Source organism: Thamnophis sirtalis, unplaced genomic scaffold (genome assembly GCF_051295495.1).
Source record: "Thamnophis sirtalis isolate CommonGarterSnake01/CBP01778 unplaced genomic scaffold, rThaSir2_p1.2 scaffold_29, whole genome shotgun sequence".
Classification (NCBI taxonomy): domain Eukaryota; kingdom Metazoa; phylum Chordata; class Lepidosauria; order Squamata; family Natricidae; genus Thamnophis; species Thamnophis sirtalis.
The window spans coordinates 108,763-135,603 of NW_028261409.1; the positions used below are offsets into that span (position 1 = coordinate 108,763).

The window sequence follows — 26,841 nt, forward strand, 5'->3', positions numbered from 1 at the left end:
ATCTGCTTCTGCCTAGGATCGAACTCACAACCTCCTGATTGTGAGCAGAGGGTGCCCAGTCAAGGGCTGACCCGGCTGCAGAAACCACCCTCCCTCCCAGTCTGTGGCAGGGGACACGGGGGGGGGGGAGAAGCAGCCGGTGCTGTGGGGGCCCCAGGGGGCCCAGAGGTGAGTCCACATTGTGGGGCAGCCGGACACAATCGTCCACTTCCTCATTAAATAATAAAAAGGACGATGAAATTACCGCCCAGATTATGAAACTGATCCCTGCTGAGAAAAGCAGCAGCTCTACGGTGGCCCCCAAATCTGCCCCCCCCCCAAGAGAGTCACGGTCACTGCAGTTCAGCAGCCCCGGCACACAGACGCACGCACACACGGACAGAGTTTCATTTAATTCAGAGCCAAGGTCTGAAGCCAAGGTGGCGCAGTGGTTAAATGCAGCACTGCAGGCTACTGCTAGATCAGCAGTTCGGCTGTTCAAACCTCACCGGCTCAGGGTTGACTCAGCCTTCCATCCTTCCGAGGTGGGTAAAATGAGGACCCAAATGAGGACCCAGATTGTTGGGGGCAATATGCTGACTCTCTGTAAACCGCTTAGAGAGGCCTGAAAGGCCTATGAAGCGGTATATAAGTCTAATTGCGATTGCTATTAATGCCGGCTGGATTCACAGATCAGGAAAGCCCGTAGGGGGCTCAGCTCCCTCTGGACGCAGCCCTTGAGTGGTTCCCCCACTGAGCACCCAGTGACACCCCAGCCCCCCCCCCCTCCTGGGCACAGCTGAGCACCCCCCCACCGCAGACCCCCCCCCCTTTGCCAGGCCCTGAAAATGCGCTAAGCAGCCTCCTGGCTCCTCCCAAGGGAAGCCCCCAGCGTCCCCCCAATGAAACCGCTCACCCGTGGTGGTTTAAGCATTTTTCCTTCATTGGGGAGGGTGGTGTGTCGGGGGAGGGGGGGGACATAACAGGGTCTGAATTAAAGCCAAAATCCCTTCAGTGCCACAGAAGATCTCCCTCCACGTCTCTGGAAGACGAAGGGGGTGCAACGGAAGCCCAAATTGTGGGGCTCCCCACCGTCTTCTGAGCCACCCCAGGCCCTTCCCCCGCCCCCTCAGGGAAGAAGGCCCCACCGGAGCCCCTCGGCCAGGGACCCCCGTCCTCCGTGGGCATCTCTCCCAGCCCAGGCCCCACCGCAGGGCCTCCAAGGGGAGCCTCTTCTGGGGGTGGCCCAGGAGCAGCGAGGGAGGGGGGGCAGCAGAGGCTCCCGGGAGACTTCCTGTGCGGGGGGGGGGGGGCTTCTCTGAGAATTCGCTGTGTCCTTTGGGCTCCTCTGGGTGAAGCACGGAGGGGAGCATTTGGGGGAGGGCTCGCTCATCTCCCTGCAGAGCAGAAGAGGCACCTCCAGCCCAGCTCCCACGTGGCTGACAAAACCCCAGTGCCGGAAGGGCCCCTCGAGGCCAGCCAGTCCACTCCAGGCAGTCCAAGCCAAAGATTTCCAGCTCTTCTTCAACCGTCTTGTCTCCGTCGTTTCTGGCCTCCAGGCTGAGGTCTCCCCCCCCAGCCCTCCCCCCCCCACATCCCCTTCACCCCATGCCTTCGTGGAAAGACCGGAGGGCCCCTTCCTGGCACCCGTTCGCTCCCTGCTTTCCCAGTGGGTGGGTGGGGGAGGAAGGGCTTCCCAGCCACAGGAGCCCCCCAGCGTAGGCTTTTTGCTCACTGCGCAGCAGCCCCTCCAGGGGGCCCCCCACCCTCCTTCCAACCACCGGAGAGAAGGGCCTTCACGCCGAGGCCCCAGAGAGGATTCCACTCAGCACCCCCCACCCCCCCACCAAGAGGGCCTGCCCTGCAGAGGAGGCTGCTCGGGAGCCCCTTGGCCGCTGCTGCAGGAGAAGCCCAGAGCGGTCAGCGCCTGGAATGGCAACAGCGGCCTTCCCATCCAAGCAGTTCCCGGCCCACAATCCCCCACGTCTCTGCGGGTGGCCTTGGCAGAGGGGAGGGGGAGACCTGCTTCTGGCATCATCCGTATCTCTTCAGGGGGGGGAGGGGGGGCCACGTGTTTCCGTGTTTTCCGATGATGAGCAACTCGTCCTGCTCTGAGCCCCCCCCACCCCCCCCCTTGGATGGAGTTCGGGGGGGGGGAGGCGCAGGCCCAGCCCCACTTCCGCTTCCGGCAGCCCCCTCCCCCCCCCCTCCCTCCCCCCCTGCCCTACTTGTAGGTCCAGCAGGCGGTGGCCCAGCCGGGCCCCTTGCAGAGCTCCTTGTGCCTCAGGAAGCAGCTCTGGAGGCGGAACTTGCGCCCGCAGTCCTGGCAGGCGTGCAGGGTCCCCTCGTGGGTCTTCATGTGCTCCGTCAGGTGGTGCTTCAGCTTGAACTTCTTGGGGCAGACGGAGCAGCCGAAGGGACGCAGGCTGAAGGTCAGCATGATGTGCCGGTCGCGCTTGGGCTTCACGGCGAAGCGCTTCCCGCACAGGCAGCCAAACTTCTTCCCGTCGGGCGCGGACATCAGCTTGACGGGGGCGTGCACCGCCTGGCCGTGCGCCGCGTGGGCCAGGATCTCATTGCCGTGCAGGTCCAGGGGCTTCCACGAGCTCTCGGGGAAAGCCGCCACGGGGTCTGCCGAAAGGGCCTGGGGTTTCCCAGCCAAGGAGCCGGGAGCTGCGGACGCCCCGCCGGGCAGGGGGAGGTAGCCGAGCTGCCCGCCAGCCTGGATCTCCGTCTGGCCGAGGCCCGGCACCTCGGAGGGAGCGGCCGGGGGCCGGCCCGGGGGCTTCAGGAAGTTGGTCTCGGAGAGGCAGGAGGCCGGGCTGCTCCCCAGCCCAGAGGAAGCAGCCTCCTCCGGGTCGAAGTGCTCCTGCTTGATGTAGAAGACTTTGGGGGCCTCGTGGGGCGAAGCAAAGGCCGGGCCCGGCTCACTGGAGGACCCTTTGCCAGGACAGCCCCTGCCACGGCGGCGGCCCCCCTCCTCCTCCTCCCCCTCCTCCTCCAAGACCACCTTCACCAGACGGTCAGCCGAGCCGCTGCAGATCTGGGCCTGCCGGTCCTCCTCCTCCTCTTCCTCCTCCTCTTCCTCCTCCTCCTCCTGGGATACCCGGATCTTCACCACCTCTTCCTCCTCCTCCTCCTCCTCCTCCTCCTCGTCCAGGGAGAGCGGGTGGTGGGGGCGGCTGGACCCTCCTCCTCCTCCTCCTCCGTCCTCACGGGGGCCCGGGCGCTGGTGGTGGTGGTGGTGGCGGCCTCCTCCTCCTCCTCCGCTGCTGCTACTACTGGGGCTCTCGGTGGCGGAGGGGCGGGCAGCCCAGCCGGGGCGGGCGTAGGCGAGCGGCCCCCCGGCGGCCTCCAGCTCCTTGAGGATGCCCGAGCACTGGTCCACCACCTGCCACATCTGGAGGCCGCTGGCGGCCAGCAGGTGCCCCGGGAGGGCGTCGAGCAGGAGGCGCAGGCGGCCCGAGTAGATGAGCTGCAGGAGGTTCTCGAAGGCCTCGGGCTCGATGGCCCCCGGCAGCACCAGCCGGCCGGCGTCGCGCAGCAGGAGCTTGTCGTGGAAGTAGGGCGAGGCGGCGGCCAGGACGCCCTTGTGGGCCCGGAAGACGCGGCCCTGCACCTGCACCGACAGGTCGCAGAACTTCCCCTCCAGCCGGTGCCGGTTCAGCGACTCCAGCAGCCCCGCCGCGTAGTGCGGGAACTCGATCTGCACGCTGCGCGCCCCCTCCGCCTCCATGGCCGACCCCGCAGAGGACTCGCGGGCGGCGCTCTGCACATGCTCAGGCGGGCACCCACCCGCCAGCCCGAGCGCTGGAGCGCCCTCTGCGCATGCGCGGGGCAGGAAGACCCGCTAGTCCGGCCCCGGGCACGCTGGGGATTCCCCTGGGAGGGACCGGCAGCGGCCCCGCCCCCAAGCGCCTCGCCCAATTAGGAGGCGGAAAGGGGCTTCTGGCCGACCTCCCGCTCCTTTCCAGGCCAATCGGAGAGCCTCCGCGGAAAGGGGCGGGGGTTCGGATGGTTTTGTTGCCCGCCCCGTGGCGTCATCGGGGAACAGGAGCGGGAGGCGGGATGATTAGTTGACCCGGATGTAGATGTGCTTGCCGATTGGCCCGTAGGCGGCGTTGTTTTTTTTCCTCCAGTCGCCTTCCCCTGATTGGCTGAGCGCGGAGAGGGCGTGGCGCTCAGGGCTTCCAGCCACGTGGTCGTGCCGCGGCTTCGTCCGGCGGCGACCCGGGTCCGCTCCCGGCTGCGTCTCCCCCGATGGCGCCCCTCTCGGTGCGGCGGCAGGAGGGCGGCAGCGGGAGAAGCGGCCGGGACCCCCCCCGACCCTCCCTCTTTGCCCGGAGGAGAGAAGCCACGTGGCGTAAAAGACCAACTGCTTTTATTAAACATTTTTCTTCCGTTGTCACCACACACTCCAGGAAAGGAAATGAGAAAGAAAAATAAATCTGACATAAAATAACCCCGAGAGCTGGAGAGAAAAGGAGGGGGGGAGGGGGAGCGGGAGGGGGGGGAGCCGAGCGGCCTCGAACCCCCCTTCCGCGGAGAGACGGGGGCGGGGTCTCTGTACAGGGGGAGGGGAGGGGGGAGGACGCGCACTCGTCTATGTACAGTACAAATCCCGCGTAATTACAGCCGGGAAGGGGGGGGGGAAAGGGGGGGGAGGCAGTCCGTGGGGTGGGGGGGGATTCACATATGTACAAACTTGGAGTCGTCATCATAAGAGTAATAATAATTCATCATATTCATCATAATACGTATAAATATCTACGGTGCTCACCTGAGCCCCTGTCGTTGTCCGGGGGGGAGGGCGGGGGGGAGGGCGGGAGAAAAGAAAGGAGGGGGCGGGGGGGGAGTCCTACCAAAGAAAAAGGGGGGGAGGGGCATGGCTGCGGGAGGAGGGGGAGGGGGGGACACGGAGGGGGCGAGGGGGGGAGATAAAGGGAGGGGGGAGGGGGGTGCAGCGGGAGAGCGAGAAAGAAACACCACGACGAAGCAGCGGCGCGCGCCAAACACTTTCCACCCAGCGGCAGCCCCGGGACGAGCACGACGGACGGACGGACAGACGGACGCGAGCGAGCACCACACGAGTCGAGTCGGGAGCCGGTCCCCTCCCTTCGCTTCCTCCGGCGGGGGGGGGCCGCGAGCCCCGCCCCGCCCCGCCCTGAGCAGCACCCTGCAGCTGGGCAGTTCTCAAAAATGGCTTCTTTTTGCGAGTTTGATGAGCCCCCTCCGGGGAGACGGGGGGGGGGAGGGAGGGGGAAAGGGAGGAGAAGGAAGGAGACTCCCCCCCCGCCCTACCTTGGCCCCCCACCCCAAGAAGAGAAGAGACCCCCAGGGAGTCCTGCGGGGGGGGGGTGGATGCTGTACAGAGAGGCGAAGCCCTTTGTCAGAGAAGGGGGCAGATTCCTTGGGGGGGGGCGGAAGGGGGCAGACCTTGCGGTGCTCTTGAGGAGGGAGGCCCCCTGCGCCCTGCCCCGCCCTCATGGGCCCCGGGGAGGCGTGGGAGGGACCCCCAACCGTCCCAGCGGCCGGCTGAGGAGAGGGCTCGAAGGGGGGAACTGGGACCAGCCTGCCCTCCCCCAGGCCATGCGTCCTCCCCCAGCAGCGCAGAGGTTGGGGGGCGGGGGAGGCAGAGGGGAGGGCGAGGGACCCCCTTCCGCCGCTGCCTTCAGAAAAGTCCCTGCTGCCAGGCGGGAGGGGGGGAGAAAGTCGGGGGGGGAGGGATGCCACTCCTGAGAAGTACGGGGGAGAGGAGGGGAGGGGGAGGCACCGTCCACGGCTCTGTCCAAGAACGGGCGGTCACGAGGGGTAGGTAAGATTGTCGTCTCTGTCCTGCTTATAAAACACCCTGAATGCCTCCGGACCCTTCCCCGGCCCCCGGCGTGAGATTCCAGACTAGCCCCCCGCCCCACCCACCGCCCCACGGCTGCCCGCCGGCTGGTGGGGGGCCGGGACGAGGCAGGGGGCAGTCGCTAGTGCTCAGACGCGGTGCTGCGAAACTCTCCATTTTCCGTGATCTGGAGTCGCGGGAGCGGAGGCGGTTGCCCGGGTAGGATCCCGTTCCAGGGCGGACCCATAACGCCGCTCAGACGCGGGTTTGCTGCACCCACGGCGGAAAGCTGCCTCTCCTGCAAGAGAGCGAGAAGGCGAGAGCACCCCCTTATTTATTACGGTTAGGGGGCCCGGGAACGCGCAAGGCACCCAACTCCCCACCCTCCCCCCACCCTCCCGCCTACAGCTTCTCCCCTGCCCCAGCTCCCCCCCCCAGCTCCAGCCCTCTTGTCCAGGAGGGTCCCGCCTCCTCCTCCGGGACCCCCACCCCAACTCACGGGGCCCTCCCCCAAGGAAAAGAGCTGCTCTCCTCTTTCCTTCCCCCAGCGGGGCCCCTCCCAGAACCTCACCAGACCCCCCCCCACAGGCTCTCAGCTCTCCCAGCAGCTGAAATTATGGCCCCTATGGCACCCCAAGATTCAGGGGCGACCAGGCAGCAAATGATCTGCCATTGGGGGGAGGGTCGGATGGGGCTTCCCTTCTGGAGGCTGAGGGACCCCAGCGTCCTGCGCAGGGGGAGGGGAACCAGGTCAGGGGAATAGAGTTTGGAGGGGGGGCCAGCAGGCACCCCAGAGTCCTCCAAGGGAGACGTCCCCCCCCTCCTCGCTCCCCAGTTCACCAGGGGGTCACCGGGCAGCCTCCCCACCTGCCTCTGGCACTAACCTCTCCGGGTCCACGGGCTGCCGGCCCCTTTCCAAGGGAGGGGGGGTCCTCCTGCTCCCCTCCCCCATCGGGCCCCCCACCCACCCACGCACAGATAGGTGAGTGCCCAGATGGCCCCATGTGCCTGTGCTCCCCCCCCAGTCCCAGCCCCCACATGGCATGCTGTTGGCAGACAAGACGAGAGATGGAAGGAAGGGTGGCCGTGATGGGGGGCAGCGGTGGGGGGGGGTGTGACATGCTGGGCACAGCAACAGAGGACCCCTTACTCAGCGCAACCTCTAAACGCCCCCCAGCAGCAGGGGATGTGGGGCCACGGGGGGGCAGAAAGGGGGCCCATCCCAGCCGAGGGAATATGGGGGGCTGGAGAAGCAGTGCCTGCAAGACCCACCTGGTCTGCCCCACATGGATGGCGGGGTCCCCTGGTCCCTCAAGTGACAAAACCGGGGCCACACAGAGTTACCTGGTAAACAGCTAGGATGAAAGGGAGAAAACACAGGGGGTCAGGGGGGGGGCGGGGCGGCCGCAGCGCCACAGAGAAGGCAGGAAATCAGGGGGCTGCTGTGGGGTGACTTGCCAGACCCATGGAGACACACGGTCCACCCACGGGTGCCAGGCGCGCTTCTCAGAGAGGGGCCCAGAGCCTCTGGGTCTGGGAAGCCCCACCCTCCGCTCAGCCACAGGGGCCTTGGGGCCTTTCTGGCCAGGGCGTTGAGGGGAACGAGGGGAGCTGCTCTGCCCCCTTCCACCTGGGCTGCCCCCGGGACCTCCTGCAACCCGCTTTGCTGCTGTCTCCAGGCATCCCCTCCACCTCCTCCCTCCAACCCACCCAGCTGCCCCACAGCCCTCCCCGGAGGGCAGGGCTGGGCACGGAGAGGGCAAGGAGCTCCAATCCCACTGCTAGGGGCCCCTGTTCCTGACGCTGCCAACCCCACGGGCCGAGGACGAGCAGTCACATCCAGAGGAGTAAGCGGGAGGAGGGGGAGACGAGGATGGGGGAGGGCGGATGGTGGATGGAGACATGGGAAAGGACAATGACATTGTAATTTCCACCTGAGCGTCGAGCAGCCGCTTCCGCGGTTCGGAGGTGTCGAGGGCGGCCGAGTGATCCCTGCGCAGCTCCTCCTCCACTAGCATCAACCTGCAGGGACAAGCTTCACTGGAGTCAATCCGGGCCCCCCCACCCGGCAGGCAGGCGGCGGGAGCCGGGGCCGCCAGCAGCTGCGGGAACGGGGGCTCCCAAAAGCAGTGGGGCCCCAGAGACCGCAGCTGGGGCCCCGCCGGTAAGGAGCGGCCCTTCCCACATGCCCCACCGGCCGTAGGAGCCGCATACAGTCCCCCCTGTTGCCAGTGCCTCCCCCCCCTGCCCGTAGGATGAGGAAGGCAAGGGGGACCCCTCCCTGAGGTTCCCGGGCCCCCATGGCGGCCCTGCCCTGCAGCTCACCTGCCGATGATGCTCTTGATCTGCGAGTCCTTCTCCACCTGCTGCTGCCGGAGGCGCTTCTCGCTCTGCTCCAGGCGCTGCTGGTACTGGTGCAGGATCTTGCCAGTTTGCTCCTCCTGGCTCATCAGGCGCCTCTCGTACTCCTCCAGCTTCCGGTTGGACATGTGCAGGCGTTCCTTCAGCGAGTGGATCTCCTCCTCGTACTCCTTCACCTGCAATGGGGGGGGGGGAGAGGAGCCTCAGGCTGGGCACCCCTGCGGTATCCAGGCCTATGGCAGGGCCGTTGCCTCTCCCAGGTCCACGGGGGCGCCCCACAGAGGGAGGCTCACGCGGTCCAGCCGGCTCTCGTCCATGGACTTGGAGTACTCCTTCAGCTTGAACTCTTCCCGTTCGATGTGGGAGCTCTCGATGTCTGCCGAGAGGTGGGGCATGTTGGAGACCCAGGCCACAGTCCGCTCCGAGGCCGGCAGGATGGGATTCAGCGTCGAGGGTGTGTGCGAGGTCTGGCGGATCAGAGGAGGGATGAGGTCAGCCCACGTGGGAGTCGGTGCACACTCGCCCCGAGTCTTCCAAATGGCAGTGCCCCCCCCCCAAAAAAACCATCGGCCTTGCAAGGGGGGGCACACCAGGAAGTGCAGGGTGGGCACCAAGAAGCCATGTACCACCACCACCACCACCACCACGCCCCCGAACTCCTGGGCCACCAATGCTCGGTTTGGGAGATCGGACACCCTTTTTGGGTCCCTAGCCCAACACAGGGAGCAGGGAGAAGTGGTGGGGCCTAAGGTGGCGTACCCAGGGCCCCCCCGTTCCTTGGTTTCCCAGCTCCCTCCCTTCCCCCCAGTCCACTATTTACTTTCCCTTCTTCCAATTCTCAGGAACTGCAACCAAAATGTTCAGTACCCCAAGAGGATTACCGTATTTTTCGGAGTATAAGACGCACCAAGGTTTTAAGAGGCAACTAAAAAAAAAAGGTTTTGCACTCTGCAACCTCCCCAAAACAGCCTGTTTTTCACGAAACCAGGCCCACTTTTTTTTCCCCCAAAAAAAGGGCATGAATAGCCCTTAGGAGGCTTGTAGAGTGTTCGGGGGGGGGGGCAAAAACAAGCAAAAAACGGGTCTGTTTTTTGTCAAAAAAAAGTGCATTAAGAAGTTTATAGAGTGCTCCTGGGGGCTGGGGGGAGACAAATTTCAGTTAAAAAGTGGCCCATTTTTTGCTCATTTCTGCCCTCCCCAGCCCCCAGGAGTTCTCCAAAAGCCTCCTACTATGCACGGCCGTTCTGGTGAAGGGGTGGGGTCTCGGGAGGTAAAAAATGCTGTATTCAATGTATAAGATGCACCCAGATTTTCAGCCTCTTTTTTGAGGGAAAAAGGTGCATCTTATAGTCCGAAATATACAGTAAGTTTAAGTTGGGGTCACCACCAGTTGGACCCAGCCCCAAGCTCTGCTCAGATTTCCTTCATGAGGATGGGGGGCGGGTAGCTGCTCTTGGTGGGCCAGGGTTGCCGAGACGGGTCCACATTTCCCCAGGTTGCGTAAAGCGGGGGTGGGGGACACAGGGGAGGGCAATTCTCTAGCCAAGGTCCTCTGCTCAGGGAAATCTCCAAGCAAACCACTCCAGTTGTCTCCCTAAAAAGCTGATTGGTATCTTCCCCGTGTGTGCGTGCGCGCGCACGAACACTTGGTTTTGGAGAGAGTAAAACCTCTTGCCCTTTCCACATTCCAAAATGCCATCCTTTGTGATGCCAGAGAATCTCAAAAGTTGAGAAAACTCTTGTCGTCCTCCTCCTTTCCTCCAGAGTCTCTCCCATGTCAGGGATTTATTTGATTGATTGGTATCATTTCTGTGGGCACCCATCTCATTCCGGACGACATCCTACAGGCTTTTGGGTCCCTGCCTGAAAATGCCCAGGGGAGGGGCGGGGGGGGGTACACTCTGCTGCTTAGCCTGAACTCAGATGAAAGGGCCCCAAGGGGCCCCTCCTCACCAACCCTTCACTGCCAATCGGAGAGAGAGCAACAGCCACGCTTCCTTGTACGTGGGGGGGGGGCTTTTTGGAGGGCCTCCTGCAGGTCAGTTTGTGTCTCCTTGTTGAGCAAGAACTGTTAAGAGTCTCCCTGGACATCCTCCTCCTCCTCCTCCTCCTCCTCGGTCTAAGAAAGCCAGGCTCGGAGTGGTCATCCGGCTGGATCCCTTATTATTCCCACCATCGCTCGCATCCGGGCCCCTCGGCTCCTGGGCAGGACAGGGGTGGCAGCAGTAAGCCCCCAGACTTACATGCTGCTTCACGGTGGTTTTACAGCAGAGCCGGCATCTTGCCTGCAACCCTCAAGAGTCCTCATTTTACCCACCTCCAGAGGACGGAAGGGAGAGTCGACCTTGAGCTGGGCAGGATCGAACGGATGGCTGTGGGGACGCAGTTTCCCTGCCACCCTGCACTCCAACGGCTGCGCCACCGGGGCTTAGGTTGCCCAAGCAGGAGTGTGATGGGCACAGTTTCTCTACACGCTCCCTCCCTGTCTGGTGGGGGGGGGCTCAGGAGAAGGGGGGCAGATGATGAATGGCTAAGTTGCTAAGTCAGTCCGGGGTCAGCTGCTAACATCCAGCCACAACCGCACCGGTTCCTTTTGGGTCCGGCTCTCAGTACTTGAAGCTGAATTGGGGGCAGTTGGGGGACGATCCCTGCAGCCGCCACCCTCAGGGTGACGGTTGAAGATTCCCCAAGAAACGGTCCGTCCTCTCCCGTGGGTAAGAGGGTAGCCCCCGTTTGTCCTTTGCTGACCCCTAACTCAAGGGGGAAAGACAGCAAGTCCTGCCCACCCACCCCCAGCTCCCCCGGGCTCCCTGCACTGCCCCAGGCCGCCTCCTGGGGTGGCCTCCAGCTGCTGCCAGCATTTCGCTTGGGAGCAGGGCAGGAGGAGCCCCCAGGCAGCTGGAGCTTCACACTAATTAGGGACGACTCCGTCCGTCCGTCCTTTCCATCTTCCGGATGCAAACCCGTCCCCCAAAAAGGGACATTTGGGCATATGTCGCCCGCTCCTCCTCCTCAAGGAGGTCTGTGATGTCACGCTGGCTGCCAGAGGGGGCTCAGAGGCCGGCCAGGAAGGCGCAAAGGACGGACATGGGGGAGGACAGGAAGAAAACCGGAGAAGATCCCCTACTCCTGGCAAAGGGGGAGAAGGAAACTCAAAGAAACGGCCACGTGGCTTCACCAGGCGGACCAAGGAGGGCTGCTTTGACCGACTCCAGATTACCCAACTAGAATCGGAGGTGGCTGCCCAAGTCCGAGCCGTTCCCATTTGCCGGTTTTGCTGCCAACCAATGTTCCCCTACACCGGACTATCGCCCTCCGGGACAGTCCAGGCTCTTCCTGGCCAGCAGGGGGATCCCCTCAGGCGGAGCCTAGCAGGAAGAGCAGGCCCGGGCCCTCCACTCCCAGCCTCGGCTTCTCCCGCACAAGGAAGCCTGCCGGCCACTCTGCAAATCCAAAGGGCTGGGCTGGTGCCAGGGAGCGGGTGGGCACCGCGCCCTCTTTGAGCCGAGGTGGCGCAGTGGTTAGGGTGCAGTACTGCAGGCCACTTCAGCTGACTGTTAGCTGCAGTTCAGCAGTTCAGCGGTTCAAATCTCACCGGCTCAGGGTTGACTCAGCCTTCCATCCTTCCGAGGTGGGTGAAATGAGGACCCAGACTGTGGTGACGATATGCTGACTCTGTAAACCGCTTAGAGAGGGCTGAAAGCCCTATGAAGCGGTATATAAGTCTAACTGCTATTGCTATTCATTCTGGAAGGAGTGGGCTGCAGCCATGCCTGGGCTCACAATGGCCCCAGGGGACAAAGGGGGCCACAACCCCCCACGGGTGGCTCCTTCCTGGGCCGTCCACGGACTCCTTCCATTCGGCAGGGCCGACACTCACGGCCATGGCGATCGCCTGCAGCAAAATCTGTCCCGTGTCTCCCCTACATCGACACTGCGGCTTTCTCACAGACTGCGCCTCTCCTCCTCCTCCGTCCACACCGAGGGAAAGGCTGCTATCCCACATCACCCCGGGTGGGCGGGGGGAAGGGGCAGCGAGAGGCTTTGCAGGATCCAATCTGACTCAATCATGGGGGACAAACACTTAATCTTCCAAGCTCTGGGACTCTCTCCAGGATACGTGCCCTGAGGTGCTCTGCGCGTGGTGCTCAGAGGGGTCCTGGTCGCATGGAGGCTTTGGTGGTTGGTGAGGGTGTTGATGTCTGGCTATTGTCGCTTCCCTTGCACTGCTGCATCCTCAGTTCCCAAGTATCTGATAAGCTGAGCATAACCGTCATACTACACTTCGGCAAGAAGAACCAAACGCACAGCTGCAGATTAGGTGAAACTTAGCTCAATAGTAGAAACTATTTGTTGTGAGGACTTCATCTCTGGAGGCTTTTAAGAAGAGACCGGACGTGTCTGGAATGGCCTGGGGTCTCCTGCTTGAGGTTGGGCTCGAAGACCACCAAGGTCCCAACTCTGTTATTATGTCAAATCAGAACACCTCTTGACTGACAAGGGGCCCCCAGGCTCCAATTATTTCTCAAGCTGTTTTTGTCTCTGCTTAGCCAACAATCCTAGTAGCTGCAAAATTGAAGGCAATCCCTCCTACATTGCAGGGTGAGGCTATCAATGAGAGCAGAGAGAAGAGGGGCGCCTTCTCCCCCCCCCCCCCCAGGAAGCCCTCCCAGTTTTGAGGAACGAGAACAGAAGACTTTCCAAGCTGAGCTGGTTCAGGTTGCGGTAAGACAAACCACACAACCGCCACTTGCCAGAATGGGGACCTTGGGAAAAGGCCCAGGGGTGGCGCCTTCCTTCTTCTCTTTAGGAAGGAGACCCAAGTCGCAAAGGGGTGGGAAATCAATGGGTCTCCTTCTTCTGTATCTTTCAAAGCTGATCCGAGGGAGCCCCGAGCCCACGCTTGGCAGGGAAGCAGGGTCACCCATTCAGGGTGTCCTTTGTGGGTCCGTGGGGCAGTGCCGGCCGTGGCGCCTGGGAGTTGGATCCCAGCCAGCAGTCTCGCTTCCCTGCCCAAGGAGCGGGGGCTGTGGGGGGGGGCCCTCTGGCTTCCCTGGAGGTCCTCTGGGGGGAAGAGCTGCTCTCCCTAAGGGGAACTAAGGGGTCTCCCCCTGGCCCCCTGACAGATGGGGAGTCCTTTGGGCAAATGAGGCAGTTTTCTCCGAAAGGGACCCCTCCTCTCCCCTGCTCTCCCCCCGTAGACTGCAAAGCAGATCTAAGAGAAGAAGAGCGGATGTTGGCACCACGTTGGGCACCAACTTTGGACGGCCTGGAATTCATTTCTTTAAACCTTCCATGTTGAGTCGTCAGGAAACGAAGCAAAAGGGGCCAAATTGTAGCTTCCTCGGCTGATCACAAAATGCGTTTTGAAACTTTCCCTGAACCTCCGTGCTCAGAAACGAGGGCCCGGCATTAACGGTTCCCTTCCTGCCGACGGGCCCCTCAGGCAGGGGCCCATCGAAGGAGCCACAAGCCCAGGGCGGCACTTGGGCTCCAGCCGCGCGGCAGCTGCCTGGGTCACTCACCTGCTTGGTGATGGATGGCTTGAGGGCGGAAGGCGCCTCCTTGGTGCCCGGCTGCTGGCGGGTGTGGGTGGGGGCGTAGGTGGGCTCGGGCTGCAGCAGATTCCCACTGGAGGGCCGAGGCTTCTGAGCCGCAGAGACCGTCAGCTGCTGGGACTTGCCCCGCTGCAGGGGGGGCTGCGGCTGAGGGGCGGGGGCCGAGCGCTGGGGCTGGGGGCCGATGGTGATCTGGGGCGGGGAGAGCATGTTCTGCAGGTTCTCCTGCAGGGACAGCTGGCGCTTGGTGAACTCCGAGCCCTGGCGCGTGAACTCGTCGCTGTAGCTGTGGCTGTGGATGATATGCTTGCTGGCCGACAGGTCCTCGCTCTTGCTGTAGCCATGGAAGGGAGCGAAGGTATCAGCGGGGTTGCCCTCCGCCGGCCGGTGCGGATGGGACACGTGGTGTGGGCCGCCGGCCGGCCCATCAGAGGCCATGTGGAAGAGGGGGTTCTGGAAGGAGAGGGGGATACGGAGCTGCTGCGCAGAGGAGGGGCCACCCCCGTCGGTGGTGACGCCCATCTGGCTCAGCCGCAGGCCGGCCGCGATGCTGGAGCCGCTGCCCTGGGAGAGCCGGCTGGGCCGCAGACCCAGGCCGGCGGTGATGGAGGCCTGGCTGCTGTTGAGCAGGTCGCCTACACTATGCAGGTTGGAGACGCTGTTCATGCGGCTGTCCTGCAGGTCCAGCATGGAGACACTCTTGTTGACGCTCAGCACCTTCTGGTCGGGCTCGGTGATGTCCGAGCTGCTGGTGCAGTATGCGGGGGAGGAGCGGGCCAGGGGCGGCCGCGGCACGAAGAACATGTCTTTTGACCCCTTCTCCTTGGTCGGGGAGGGCAAGCGCGTCATGTCGATGGAGCTGCGGAGGAAGGCAGCGTGGAGAGCTGATCAGGGCAGGAGGGGGCGGAGTCTGCCAAGGGGTGGAGTGGCTCCCCACCTCCTCCGCCAGCACGTGCAGGAGGCCAGTCAAGGCACAAGGGACAGTGGGGCCAGGCTGGCAAAGGGGCCCTGCCCATTTGGTAGGACGGAAGGAAGGGAACTTCTACGCAGGACCCCAGCCTCCCATGGACCACACCTCACAGCCCTTACCTGTTCATGGCTCGCATCATGTAGGGCTGCATGTCAACTGAGCTGTGGGGAGAAATCCAGAGTAAGCCCGAGGGGGAAGCTCTCCACACCCCAAATCTCCCGTAGGCATCTTAGGGAAGCCGTCCTCTGGTCCTCTGTGGGCTCTTGGCCTTAGTCACGAGGAAACCCCCGCAGAGGCCCAGACCGGAGCCCATTTCCGGATGGGACTCACAACTGGACGTCCTGTCTTCCCACGTCCCCCACCCCGCCCCGTCCCAGGCCTGACCTGTTGAGGTCGCGCATCATGTACGAGGACTGCACTTCGGCCGAGGGCCCCCGGAGGATCACCGGCTTGGCCTGCAGCCGCTCGCCCTGGTGGCTGGGCTGCCGCTGGATGTGGGGGTTCCTGAGAGCGAGGCTGATTTCGTTCAGCAGACGGGGCAGCGGGCCCAGCTTCATCAGGGCTTCCTAGGTGGGGAGGAAGGCGCCGCAGATGGGCGCTCAACACCAATGCCAGCAAGCAGATGGTGGCAGCCCCTCCTCCTCCACCCCATGTCCCAGCACCGCCCCACCCCCTCCCGGCAGGCACCTTGCTGAGCTGGGGCAGGACCTCCCAGAGCAGAGCGTGCAGCGTGGAGAGTTCCCGGCCGAGGTCGATGTAGCCCTCGAAGCTGGTGCTGTTGGTGAGGGTGTCCAGGTTGGAGATCTCGTAGAGGAACTGCTGCATGCTGGCCCACTCCAGCTCCAGGAACTCGTTCATGAAGGCCATGTACTCCTCCTTGCTGCCGAACCTGCGCCGGAACCACATCTTTCGTTACTCGAGTTGGGGGCCCTCCGTTTGCCAGCCCGGCCCTCCTCCCCCGAGTGCCCAGCACGCCCTGAGACCCAAAGCACAGCAGCAGCCGCGTACCCACCCAGCCATCGCTTTGTGCAATGCCAGCCTGTCACTCTCTCCAGCCCCCTCAGTGGGGGGGGGAGGGGGGAGGCCAGGATTTGCCCCCAAGTAGTCAGCCAGCAGCACACCAAGAAAGAAGGGCCAGGGGTATTTTTGAAAGAAATGCACGTTTGGGGTGCTTGAATGGACTCAACCCCTCCCATTCCAACCCCTCCACCTTGAGGGATGCAGGCAGAGGCCACCCTGAGTGAGGGAGGCCATCTGAGGCCATCCATTCCACCTCGGCTCCCACCATCCATCTGGGCTTTCGCTTCCTCTGCCCGACTCCGTTTGCCCACACCTTCAGCTGGAGTCCACCTCCCTGCAACCTTCATCCAGGACAGAGATGGGACCGGCCTTGCCCCTGCCCACATCCCCTTTGTGGACCCCCCCCCACCTCTGAGTGCCTTCTCTGCCTCCATCGGTTCCCTCCCTCGCACTGGACTTTCAGAGGGACCTGGCTGCCTTCTGGGCCTTGAGGGGCCCCAGCCCTGTGGCCCTGGCCCAGGCGCTTGGCTGGAGCCAGAGACAGACGGAGCCCGGCCTCACTACAGGACGGGACTCTCCTCCAGGGCTCGGCACGGGGCGGGTGGTGGAAAACTCACTCCCACCGCCTTGGATGCGTCTGGCCCGGCTGACTTGCGCCCCCGCCCCCCCTCCCGGCCCCCCCTGCCTCCTGGCCTCCTCCTCCTCCTCCGCACTCACTTGGAGAAGTTGGCCAGGTTCTGGATGACCTTGGCGATGAGCGTGAGGGTGCGGGAGGTCTGCTCGTCCGGGTACTCTTGCAGGAGGCCGAAGAGGCTGGGGGACATGACGGCCGGACACAGGAAGCGCAGGAAGAGGGAGGCGCTGATGAGGCGGTCGGCAATGTCTTCCCGGCCCCTCTCGGCACAGCGCAGCCGCCACGATGCAAAAACCTCCTTCAGCTCCCGGGGGAACACGCTGGGGCGGGAAGGGGGCAGGGGAGAACAGGATCACTGCCTGCCCCCACTGCAGGGCTGCCCCACACCCCAGGCTGCACATCCAAAAACGACCACCCCCTCCATTTCCCTCCCCACACCCCAGGGAAAAGCGGGGTGGGGATAAGGCACCAGCCCTGCACTGACCAGTGGGAGTTGACCACTTTGCAGAGGGCCAGTTCGCAGCACATGCGGAGGTTGGCCTGATGGTCCGCCAAGGTGGAGGCCGAGCACTTCATGGGGTCCACCTCGCAGTTCTCCTCAGACTCGTACAAAGCTCGGATGAACTCACCTGGGGGGGGGGGAGGCAAACAGAGGATGGGACCAGCAGCTCCCCACTCAAGCCCCCACCGGCTGAGCCCCACACAAAGCAGCCAGTGGGTAGAGAGGAGCTCCCCTCCGTGTTCAGGGGAGCTTCAAGGCCTCCCTCTCTGGACTTTCCCCAGAGCAGGGGTCGGCAACCTTAAACACTCAAAGATCCACAAAGGCCCTTTGAAGAGCCAAGGTGGCGCAGTGGTTAAATGCAGCACTGTAGGCTACTGCTGGATCAGCAGGTCAGTGGTTCAAATCTCACCGGCTCAGGGTTGACTCAGCCTTCCATCCTTCCGAGGTGGGTAAAATGAGGACCCAGATTGTTGGGGGCAATATGCTGACTCTCTGTAAACCGCTTAGAGACCTGAAAGGCCTATGAAGCGGTATATAAGTCTACTGCTACTGCTATTGACTGTTATCTGCAGTTTGGCGGTTCAAATCTCACCGGCTCAGGGTTGACTCAGCCTTCCATCCTTCCGAGGTGGGTGAAATGAGGACCCGGATTGTTGTTGGGGGCAATATGCTGACTCTCTGTAAACCGCTTAGAGAGGCCTGAAAGGCCTATGAAGCGGTATATAAGTCTACTGCTATTGCTATTGCCCTAATCGGAAGCCCCCCCCTTCAATTCTTGAGCCTACCGGAAGTCGGGTCCCCCACCATACAGTCTCACCCTAGAGTGGCGTCCTTTTTCCTCTACCTGCCCTAACTGAAAGCCCTATCAATTGTGGAGCCGACCGGCAACAGGGAGCCACAGCAGAGGGATGAAAGAGCCACGTGCGGCTCCAGAGCCCTGCCCCAAGGAAGCCAAGCAGGCATGGGGAAGAGCTTGTTGGCTCTCTTCCAGATGCCAGGAGTGGAGGCACAAAAAAGAACAAAATCTAATCCCAATTCCTCTGGTTACACCTCCCTCTCCACTAAGGGTTGTGAAAAGCTGAGTCCTCCCCCCCTCCAAGTGCCCTCCCTCCTCCAGTGCCCCTACCAATGGCATCCTTGAGGTATTTTTGTCCAATCAGCTTGAGATACTCCTCTATGGCTTTGGTGGCCAGCGTGTTCTCCCGGAAAATGAGGTGTTCGCGGTCCATGAAGCGGTCCACTTCCGTCATGGCCATGTCGGACAGGAAGTCCTGCCGGGAAGGGGCGGAGGAGAAGCTGCAGGAGCCGTGCCGCCCACGGTGCTCCCGGACCCCTTCCTGATGGGGCCCTGCTCGCCTCCCCCACCCAGCTCCCAGAGCGTACCTTGGCCTTGCCGGTGCTCTGGAGGATGTGCACCAGGGCGCAGGCCACCTCCTCCTTGCTCTTGACGCTCAGGACAGGCTCCAGCACGGCGCACAGCATGCGGTAGTTGTTGGTGACGTACTCGGCGAACTCCTTGTAGAGCTCCATGGGCAGGATGCTCATGGCCTGGAAGCGGCTCTTGACCCGGATGGCCGGGCAGCCGGCCTTGCTCTTGCTGGCACTGGGCTGGCTGAGCGGGTACCACTGCTCAGCAAAATGGCGCCCGGTGACACTGGCAATGGGGATGCTGACCATGCCCACGTAGTTGCTCTTGTCCTTCTTGCGCTTCTTGTCCGTGTCCTTGTAGAGATGCAGCCGGATGGTGCGCACAGCCGGCAGGTTGTTGAACTCGAAGTGCTCCCCCCAGAAGACGTTGTCCGTGCGTATCTTGCTGGTAGTGCGTGCGTAGAGCATGTCGTCCAGGCACAGCTCGCAGTAGTAGCGTTTTTTGGGGGGCAGGTCCCGCGCCTCAATGATCCAGAGCTTCAGCACATTGTCCACCCGCCGGCTGTTGTCCTGTGCAAAGAGAAAGAGGAGGAGGAGGAGGAGGAGGAAGAGGAAGAGGAAGAGGGTGAGAGCCTGGAGGAGGTCCTGGGCTGGTGCTCCGAAACAGGGGTCTCCACTTTAAGACTTGTGCAACTCCCAGAACTCCCCAGCCGGAACAACACATACACTGAGCAGCACAACTGGCTGGAGAATTTTGGGAGTTGAAGTCCACAAGTCTTAAAGCGGCCAAGGTTGGAGATCCCTACTCCAGTCAGATAACACAGGGAGGCAGGAGGGCTCCCCTTCCCTCCGGAGCGCCTCTCTCTCTCTCTCTTCCCATGCCCACAGGATGTTTGATGCCCACAAGATGTCCAGGCGTCTCCAGCCCAGCATAGCCCCCCCCCTCCAGCTTTCTCAGCTCACCCAAGCCAAGATCCCCTCCCAGTCTGGCCTCGCCCTGCTGGGCACACCTAGCCACCCCTCCCCCATCCCAGTGCAAGACTGGAGCCCTCTGCCCAAAGAGATGAGCCCTCTGTGGTGCCCTAGGAAGCATCTCCCCAGAAAGCACGTATCATTTCCCCAGCTGCTGTAGCTCCATTAATTGTTATTCCTCTGAGTTTGTAATTGATTTATTGCTACGTGGGAGGGACCCTATATCCTCTCTCTCACAAGCAGCAGGGAGAATATCCACCATGAGGTGGGCTTAAAATAGTACAGAGGAGGAACACGGCAGGAGGCTGGAAGGAAGGAGCAGCTGCAGGACAAGAGCCAGAAAAACCTCCGGGCAGGGAGCCTTAAGAGACCATATAGCAATATAGCAGTAGACTTATATACCGCTTCATAGGGCTTTCAGGCCTCTCTAAGCGGTTTACAGAGAGTCAGCATATTGCCCCCAACAATCTGGGTCCTCATTTTACCCACCTCGGAAGGATGGAAGGCTGAGTCAACCCTGAGCCGGTGAGATTTGAACAGCTGAACTGCAGTGCTGCATTTAACCACTGCGCCATCTAGCTCTCTCTCTTGCCCCACCACTATCAGAGTCGCCTCTGGCAAAAAAATGTCTGTGCCGTTGAGGGCCAACTCCCTGCTATTAGGAATCTTCTCCTGATATTTGGGGGGGAGGGAACTGTTGTAATATAATTCCTTGTGTAGGCGTAGTGGTCACCCATGGCCCAGTGGATAACGGGGCATGCGCGGCCACACTGAACCACATAGGAAGAAACAAACTCCTAAAGAACATAACATAGTACTCCATAACATCCTAATATCCTGATAGTGCATAACATAACATCCTGATAGCTCATAACAAAACATCCTGACCAGGATTTGACCATATATAGACAGAACTTTCCTGAAGCAGTAGATTAGAAATTGTACTTTTACAGGCTGTTTTTACTCACATGCTATTGCTCCTCCTGCCTTTGTCCTATCTCAATAAAAGGGGCTCTCGGACCCCCAATCTGGGTCGCTCCATCCCGAGAAAGGTCGTGTCCTGTCTTTTCTCCACATTGGCCTCATGGATGAACCACGGGAACGTTACAGGAAACCTCTTCTAAATTAGATGCAGAGCTGCCCACCCGTTTTGGGGAAACTCTTCTCCCCCCCCACTACCACCTTGTCTTCTACTGGCAGCTCTTCAGCTACTCAAAGGTGGCCGTTGTGTCCCCCGTCTTCTCTTCCTCAGGGAAGACACACCAAATGCTTCCAGCCGGGCGTGCTAAAGTTTTCCCGGCCTGTTGCTGGCTGTTCTCGGGACACCACCGGTTTGCCAAGGTAACACACCGTGTCCGGAACTGGACCTCACATTCTGGGTGTGGCCACATGAAGGGAGAGGAGCAGTTTCACCTTTCAGTTTTGACGTTTTGACTCCCGTTGTCTACGCAGATTCTCAACCCCGCAGGTCTCGGCTGTCCCACAAGCGTTTTTCCAAGAGGCATCCTTGATTTCTTCCTTCGACTTTTGCTGGTGCAGCCACACGGGCGCCATTGGCTTTGTTTACCACAGCATCAGGCGCTTGGCTGGTGCTCCACTCGTGACCTTCCCACGTTCTGTCTGCAGACACCCCTGCCTGGCACACCAACCTGTCTTGCCCTCGCCGTCTCCTTGATTTGTCCCTGTTGAAATTCCCCTAGGGATCTGCTTCCCCTCGTTCCAGCTTGCCAAAATCCTCCTGAATGTTGATATTCCTCCACCGAATGTGTTATTCTGCCCGGGTAAAGTGCCATCTACAACTTTAGAAGCCACTTGTTTTCTAACAACCCATCCTCACTTATAAGTGTTCTGACCAAGGCTTCCTCTTTTTATTCCAAAGGCTGTGAATTATGTCCATTCACAGCCCGTAGTGAGTCCCAAACAGTTTGTAAAGAGCCCGACTGAAGGCTGCCAAAGTCTTTCAGGATGAGGACCCACCTTTGTCTTCCTTGAAACGCTGACAAAAGGCTTAATTGGCAATCAGCCTGGCAAGGCCACAGGGAGCACAGAGTCAAAACGGAGCCTCAGAATTTAAACCGACCAGCATGAACAAAGTTGCTTCCTCTAAAGGCTCACGTGAGTCCCTTCTGGGAAAAGGGCAGCATGGAAATATAATAAATCCAATGTGCCTTTGCTCCTCCTTTATGTCTTGTGGGAGGGGCCAATCATCTCCCAGTCTCAATCCCAAGTCGCCCCTTTTGTCTTATCTGTTCTTGCCTTCTGGAAGCTCTGCGCATGCGCATACTGGGAACAGGCTCCCCCCGTTCCTCTTCCTTGCTGATGTCCGACTCTGGAGGCTCCGGAGGCAGGACATAATTCCCAGACAGCCCTGACTCCCCCCCCCTATACTCAACGTTTCTCTGCTCCCCCAAGCTTGGCCAGAAATCTCAGTGGCTCTTCCTTGGGTGCAAGGGTTCAGCCAGCTCCAGGTCCACCTAATGGTAACATCCAGCCCAGGTTTTCTCATCTTCTCTGCGAGGATCTCATGGAAGCTTCGAAGGCTGAACTCCAAGGGGTCCTTCATCCACACGGACCCTTGCGGACCGGCTGAGAGAGACTTACTCTGGATGAAAGCAGCGGGCTCCCCCCCATCAGCCGTGCTTTCCCTCTCTGGACATTACGATATGCTATCAAGTCTCTTGATACAGGGGGATCCGTCCCCAACCTGGTCAATCAATCAGAGCCCCCCATGATATGTGGAGGTGGAGACTGAGAGGACCCAATTGAAGTGCACCGCGGGGCAAAAGGACGGAAATGGTTTCCTTCATTATTATTATTAATTACTTCCAAGTCAGTTCTTATATCCCAGCCAGGAAAGAGTTCAAGGTATCCCCCCAAATTGCAACCTTTCTGGCCTCTGAGGAATACCTGGGGATCATCCTGGGCCCCTTCATCCTCTTCCTCCCTTCTTGGTCTTCGGAATCTTCATTAAACACCCAAGGCCAACAGCAGGTGTCTGTCTGTCTGTCTGTCTGTCTGTCTCTCTCTCTCTCTTCTCTCCTCTCTCCTCTCTCTCTCTCTATTTCCTCCTCGCCTCCCTCTGGCTTCCCTTCCCGGCCTCTTTCCTCTCCGTTGGCCAGCCAAAAAGAGCCGCCTCCCTCCTCCATCAAACCATCTTTCTCAATGGCCGCCTCCCCTGTCTTAGCTGAGACACTTCGGGGGGTGGGGGGGTGGGGTTGGCCTTTCTGGCCACCAAGACCAGGAAATGAAGGTGGTTAGGAAAGAACAGAGTAATAAAGTTGGAAGGGACCTTGGAGGTCTTCTAGTCCAGCCCTCTGCTCAGGCAGGAAGCTATGTACCATTTCAGACAAATGGTTCTCCAACTTCTTCTTAAGGACTTCCAGCGTTGGGGCATTCAGAACTTCTGGAGGCAACTTCTGTTCCTCTGATTAATTGTTCTATCTTGTCAGGAAGTTTCTCCTCAGTTCTAAGTTGCTTCTCTCCTTGATTAGTTTCCACCCATTGCTTCTTCTCCTCTGCCTTCGGGTGCTTTGGAGAATAGGTTTTCCCCCCCCTCCCACTCTTCTTCTTCGTGGCAGCCCCCCCCCAGACAGTTCTTCCCATGGGGGCGACCAGGATCAGCAAAACAGAGTCCGCTCCCCTCACTGCTGCTGTCCTTCTACTTCTCTTCCCCCCCCCCAAAAAAACCCCTTCCGTGAGCCCACAAAGTGGCTGCTGAATAACTCGCTCAGAATGGACCCCCAATGCATCCCCCCCCTTCAACCCGCAGCGGCGGCACCAGGCAAGACCGACAGGCTTCCTTCCAGAGGTTCGGTTCCCACCAGCTGGGGGTTCACCAGAGACAGTGCCCCCCCCCTCCCCGGAAATCCAGGGCTCTGAAGTGGTCCAGGAGGGCTTCTGGTCCGCAGGACACCAGGACTGGCACATGAAGGGAGCAGCATTTCTGGCGCCCTGCTCACCCGCAGGGCAGATTTCATACAGGCTGGCAGTGCCCTTTCCCAGGGCAGCCCCAACACCCGGCGTCTCCCGTCTCTGGCTGGGCAGAATGCCTGAGCACAGTCTCTGCTGCTGGCTGAGCTGCACGGCTGGGGTTAGTCACCACGGGAGATGAGACAACGTGCGTTTCCCACACAAGCCGAGATCTGGGGAAAGGAAACCCCCAGCCAGTCCCACTTCCTCCACGGCTAGGAAGGTAAGAAGCCGAAGAGTTTGGCGGCACCTTGACCAGCAGAGGGCAGCGCGGCTTCCTCCAGGAGGCCAGGAAGGCTCCTTCTTCCTCCGAGTGGACGGAAGGATCCCCCTGGAAGTCACCGGCGTCTTGATCCCAGCAAACTGAATTGACGGGAGGTTTTCACCTAGAAAGTCCCCTTCCTTCTCTTCCTGGGAAGCCGCTAGAGGCCCCAAGCGGCCACGGCTGAAGCCAGGGCGGAAGACGAGGCAGGAGAACCAGGCGCCCCGGGTGGAGGTCGCCAGATGTGACCTGCGGGGGGGGGGGAATCTCTTGGCACTTTCAGCCACCGCCTGGGAAACGTTTTGCAAAACAGCAGAAAGGGGGCAGATCCATATCCTTCGGCAGCTGCCAGGCGGATGTTGTCGGTGTCTGCAGTGTTGTCGGGCTGCCCCCCCCCCGGCCTCCTTCCCTCTGGGCTCCTCAAGAGGGGCAAAAGGCCCGGCCCCCTCCCCCCATGCCCACTGATGCCCACACTCGAAACCCTCTGCCTCTGCCACGTTTGCAGCACCCCCTTCTCTCCTAGGGCTGCTGGGGGGAATAGTAGCTGGGCCTCCCCCCCCCCAGCCCCCTCCCACGGCTTCACCAGAGTCAATCTCCCAGGCTGCCCAGCCCACCAATTACCAGGGGACAGAAGGAAGAAACCCCCCACCCCACCCCACCCCGGCTAGTTCAGCCGGGGCAACAGTCGCGGGTGAAATGCTCTAAAGCCTGAAGCCTTTTCTGAGCCTGCAAAGGTAAAGGGGGATTTTTTTTTTTACTTTTAAAAGCATTTTTTGATACCGGTTCGGACAAACCAGTCCAAGCCGGTCGCATTTCAACCCTGGGCCCAGCCCTTCTGCCCACCGGTGCCAGTCACCAAATCCACTGGTTTAAGAAGAGCCACTTGTGGCTTTTCGTGGTCTTCTGAGCACCTGACGACCGGTGGATCCATTTCATTTCCCCCCCAAGAAGCTGATCTCCCGCTAAACCCTCGAGAGCCCCCGGAAGGGGCTGCTGGACCTGGGCGCCAACTCAGCTGCTCCCGGCCTCTGCCGTATTTCTGCACCGGAGCTCCAGATGTTTCATTCCCAGACTTCCTAACGGGGAGTAGCTCGTCCCGGACGATCCCCATCCCAGCAGCAATGAGGACAGATCAGCTGGGGACGCAGGGATCTCCCACCCCACTGCTCCCCCGCCCCCTCCATCCCCAGAGAGACGAGGAGGGCCGGCAGCCTTCCTCAGAGCAAGCGGGGAGGGAGATGGCGAGTCTCTGGGTCCCACCTGGGTCAGCAGAACAGGAGCAGGCCCCTGGAAAGGGAGGGGGCTGAGGGCAGGGTGGGAGGGGGACAATAAGAGAGACCCTCCCCTTTAGCCCCTCCCTCAAGAAACCCGCAAGGGAAGGGTGGCAACAGGGGGCTCCTACCTTGTTGGGCTTCACCGCCCTCTGCAGGTTCTCGATCCACTTGTCCCTCTCGGCAGCCGAGCGGCAGGCGAAGCACTTGGTGCCCGAAGACGTCGTCACCTGGGCAGGAAGAGGAGTGAGCTGCGCTCTGCACATGCCCAGGAGCCCCCGGCCCACCCTGCCGAGACGCCCCAGGCCCCACCTCAAAGCAGAACTCCTGGCCCAGGATGCTGCTGTGCACCGGCTTGATGAGGGAGTCCTCGTCCAGGTTCAGCTCCAGGGCTTCGGCTGCACTGCTGGGGCTCAGCAGGGACTCGTGCGAATGCGACTCCTTGAAACTCTGCATCAGGCGGGCCCTGCGGGGGGGGAGGGGGGGCAGCACAGTCAGCCAGCGGGAAGGTTCTGGCTGGGGGGTGGGGGGTGGACAGGAGAGGGCCACGGGGAGCCGGGGCTTCGGCTGACCCCTCGCTCGGGGGTACCTGGCATCTGCGCCCCAAAGGGGCATCTCTGCAGCGGGGGGGAAATCCGGGAGTCGACCTCAGCAAGGGGGGGGGGAGAGGGAGTGCGGGCACCGGGCAGAAGAGTCTTGGGGAGCCCCTCTGGACCCTGGGGGGGAGGCTCTGGGGCCCCCAGGGGGCCACGGGGCGGGGGAGAACCTGGGTCTGCCCTTCGCACAGCCGGCCGAGCTCCGGAGCCCCTTCCCAGAGGGAGCCGGCAGAGTCCGTGTGCGGCTGCTCCCCCCTCCTTTCCCCATGGCATTTCTGCTCGGAGCTGCCGCCCCCAGCAGGATATATTTAGCCCAGCAGCGTACGTGGAGGCAGCTCCTGCGTGTTGGGGCTGCCGTCAGCCAGAGGGGGGAAGGCAGGCAGGCGCTAAAAATACCCAGGGCACCCCGGCCTTGGGGGGGCAGGCAGGCTGGGCAGAGGGGGGCCCCCAGGGGAGCCAGAAGGGCCACAGGGCGCCCTGGGCCGCGAGGGAGCGTCCGCTCAGCCCTGGGGGCCCCCTCCCCTCCACCGCCTACGGAGAGGAGCGGGACTGCCTGGGCCCACCTGTCGTGGTCAGCGCTCCGGAAGCGCGGCAGCATCTGGCGGAAACTGCTGGTGCGGTCCAGCTTGGGCTGGCTCTTCGTGCGCTTGATGGAGCTCTTCAGGCGGCGACTGAGGAAACCCTGTTGCTGCAGGCGGAGGGGGGAGAAGCCGGTCAGGCTGCCCCAGCGCACGCACACACATCGGGGGGTTCCCTGGGGCCCCCAGAGACGGCTGCCGGGGGGCTCTGGGGCCCAGCGGGGAGCGACCACCAGCCCTCCCTCTTCTGCTCAGCCGCGGCGGGAAGGGCCCTTTTCCTCCCCCGAAAGGCTCGGCCTTCTCTCCAGCAGCCCCGTCCCCCGTCCCCCAGGAAAGACTTGGGCTGGATAAGGCCCGGCACGCGGAGATTCCCACGGGGACCCTGGCTGGGGAGCCAAGAGGCCAAGTGGCTATCTCAGCGGGGGCCCACTTGCCACAAAAGCCGCTCGGGGAGGCAGCCCTTTCGGGCACCGCCCTCCGGACGTCCCAGCTGAGCTCAAGGAAGCTGGTTTGAAGCCAGCCATCTTCTCCCGAACCCGCCTTTCTTTCCTGGTGGCCTCCTTTCCCTGCCCTTCACAACTTTGCCTGGGCCAGCAGCCATTCTGGCGTCCCTGGATCCAAGATCTTCCCTGCCCCAACCTCTAGTCCTAACCACTTTTCCTAGGGGGAGGCAGGAGGGCCGCCCCAGCAGGGGGGGGGGTGTGAGGCAGAGGGGAGAAGCAGCTCCTCCTTCTGCCCCCTCCCCTCCCTCAGCCCCACTGGGGGCCGGTTCCTTTCTTCAGCCCTTCCTTTGATGCCTGCCCCCTGCTGAAGGAAAAGGGAGGGGGGCTCAGGGGGAGGACAGGGAAGCCCTGCGGGGGTGGGGGGTCACTCACCGAGGAACGGAAGGGGGGTGCTGGCGGGGCGTCCATGTTGATGCTGTACTGCTTGCCCCCCGGGACGCTCTTCCTGCGGGAACGGCTGGCGTG

At 61.8% G+C, this 26,841-nt stretch overlaps 2 protein-coding genes across 2 annotated transcripts; both read right to left on the reverse strand.

Moving 5' to 3' along the window:
- Window positions 1-2,187: 2,187 nt before the first annotated feature.
- ZBTB9 (zinc finger and BTB domain containing 9) lies at window positions 2,188-3,798 on the reverse strand. The gene has a single exon (XM_087703150.1). The coding sequence runs from the start codon at window positions 3,713-3,715 to the stop codon at window positions 2,204-2,206; it is 1,512 nt and encodes a 503-aa protein (XP_087559276.1). The 5' UTR covers window positions 3,716-3,798; the 3' UTR covers window positions 2,188-2,203.
- Window positions 3,799-5,702: 1,904 nt separating this feature from the next.
- Window positions 5,703-26,841, reverse strand: LOC106554008 (ras/Rap GTPase-activating protein SynGAP). The gene is made up of 16 exons (XM_087703168.1): window positions 26,749-26,841; window positions 25,859-25,983; window positions 25,012-25,165; window positions 24,831-24,929; window positions 18,241-18,795; window positions 17,984-18,128; window positions 16,840-16,984; window positions 16,439-16,675; window positions 15,389-15,590; window positions 15,086-15,267; window positions 14,821-14,862; window positions 13,699-14,590; window positions 8,467-8,640; window positions 8,138-8,349; window positions 7,747-7,834; window positions 5,703-6,110 (listed from the first exon to the last, which is right to left on the reverse strand). The coding sequence occupies exons 1-16, from the start codon at window positions 26,782-26,784 to the stop codon at window positions 5,955-5,957; spliced, it is 3,444 nt and encodes a 1,147-aa protein (XP_087559294.1). The 5' UTR covers window positions 26,785-26,841; the 3' UTR covers window positions 5,703-5,954.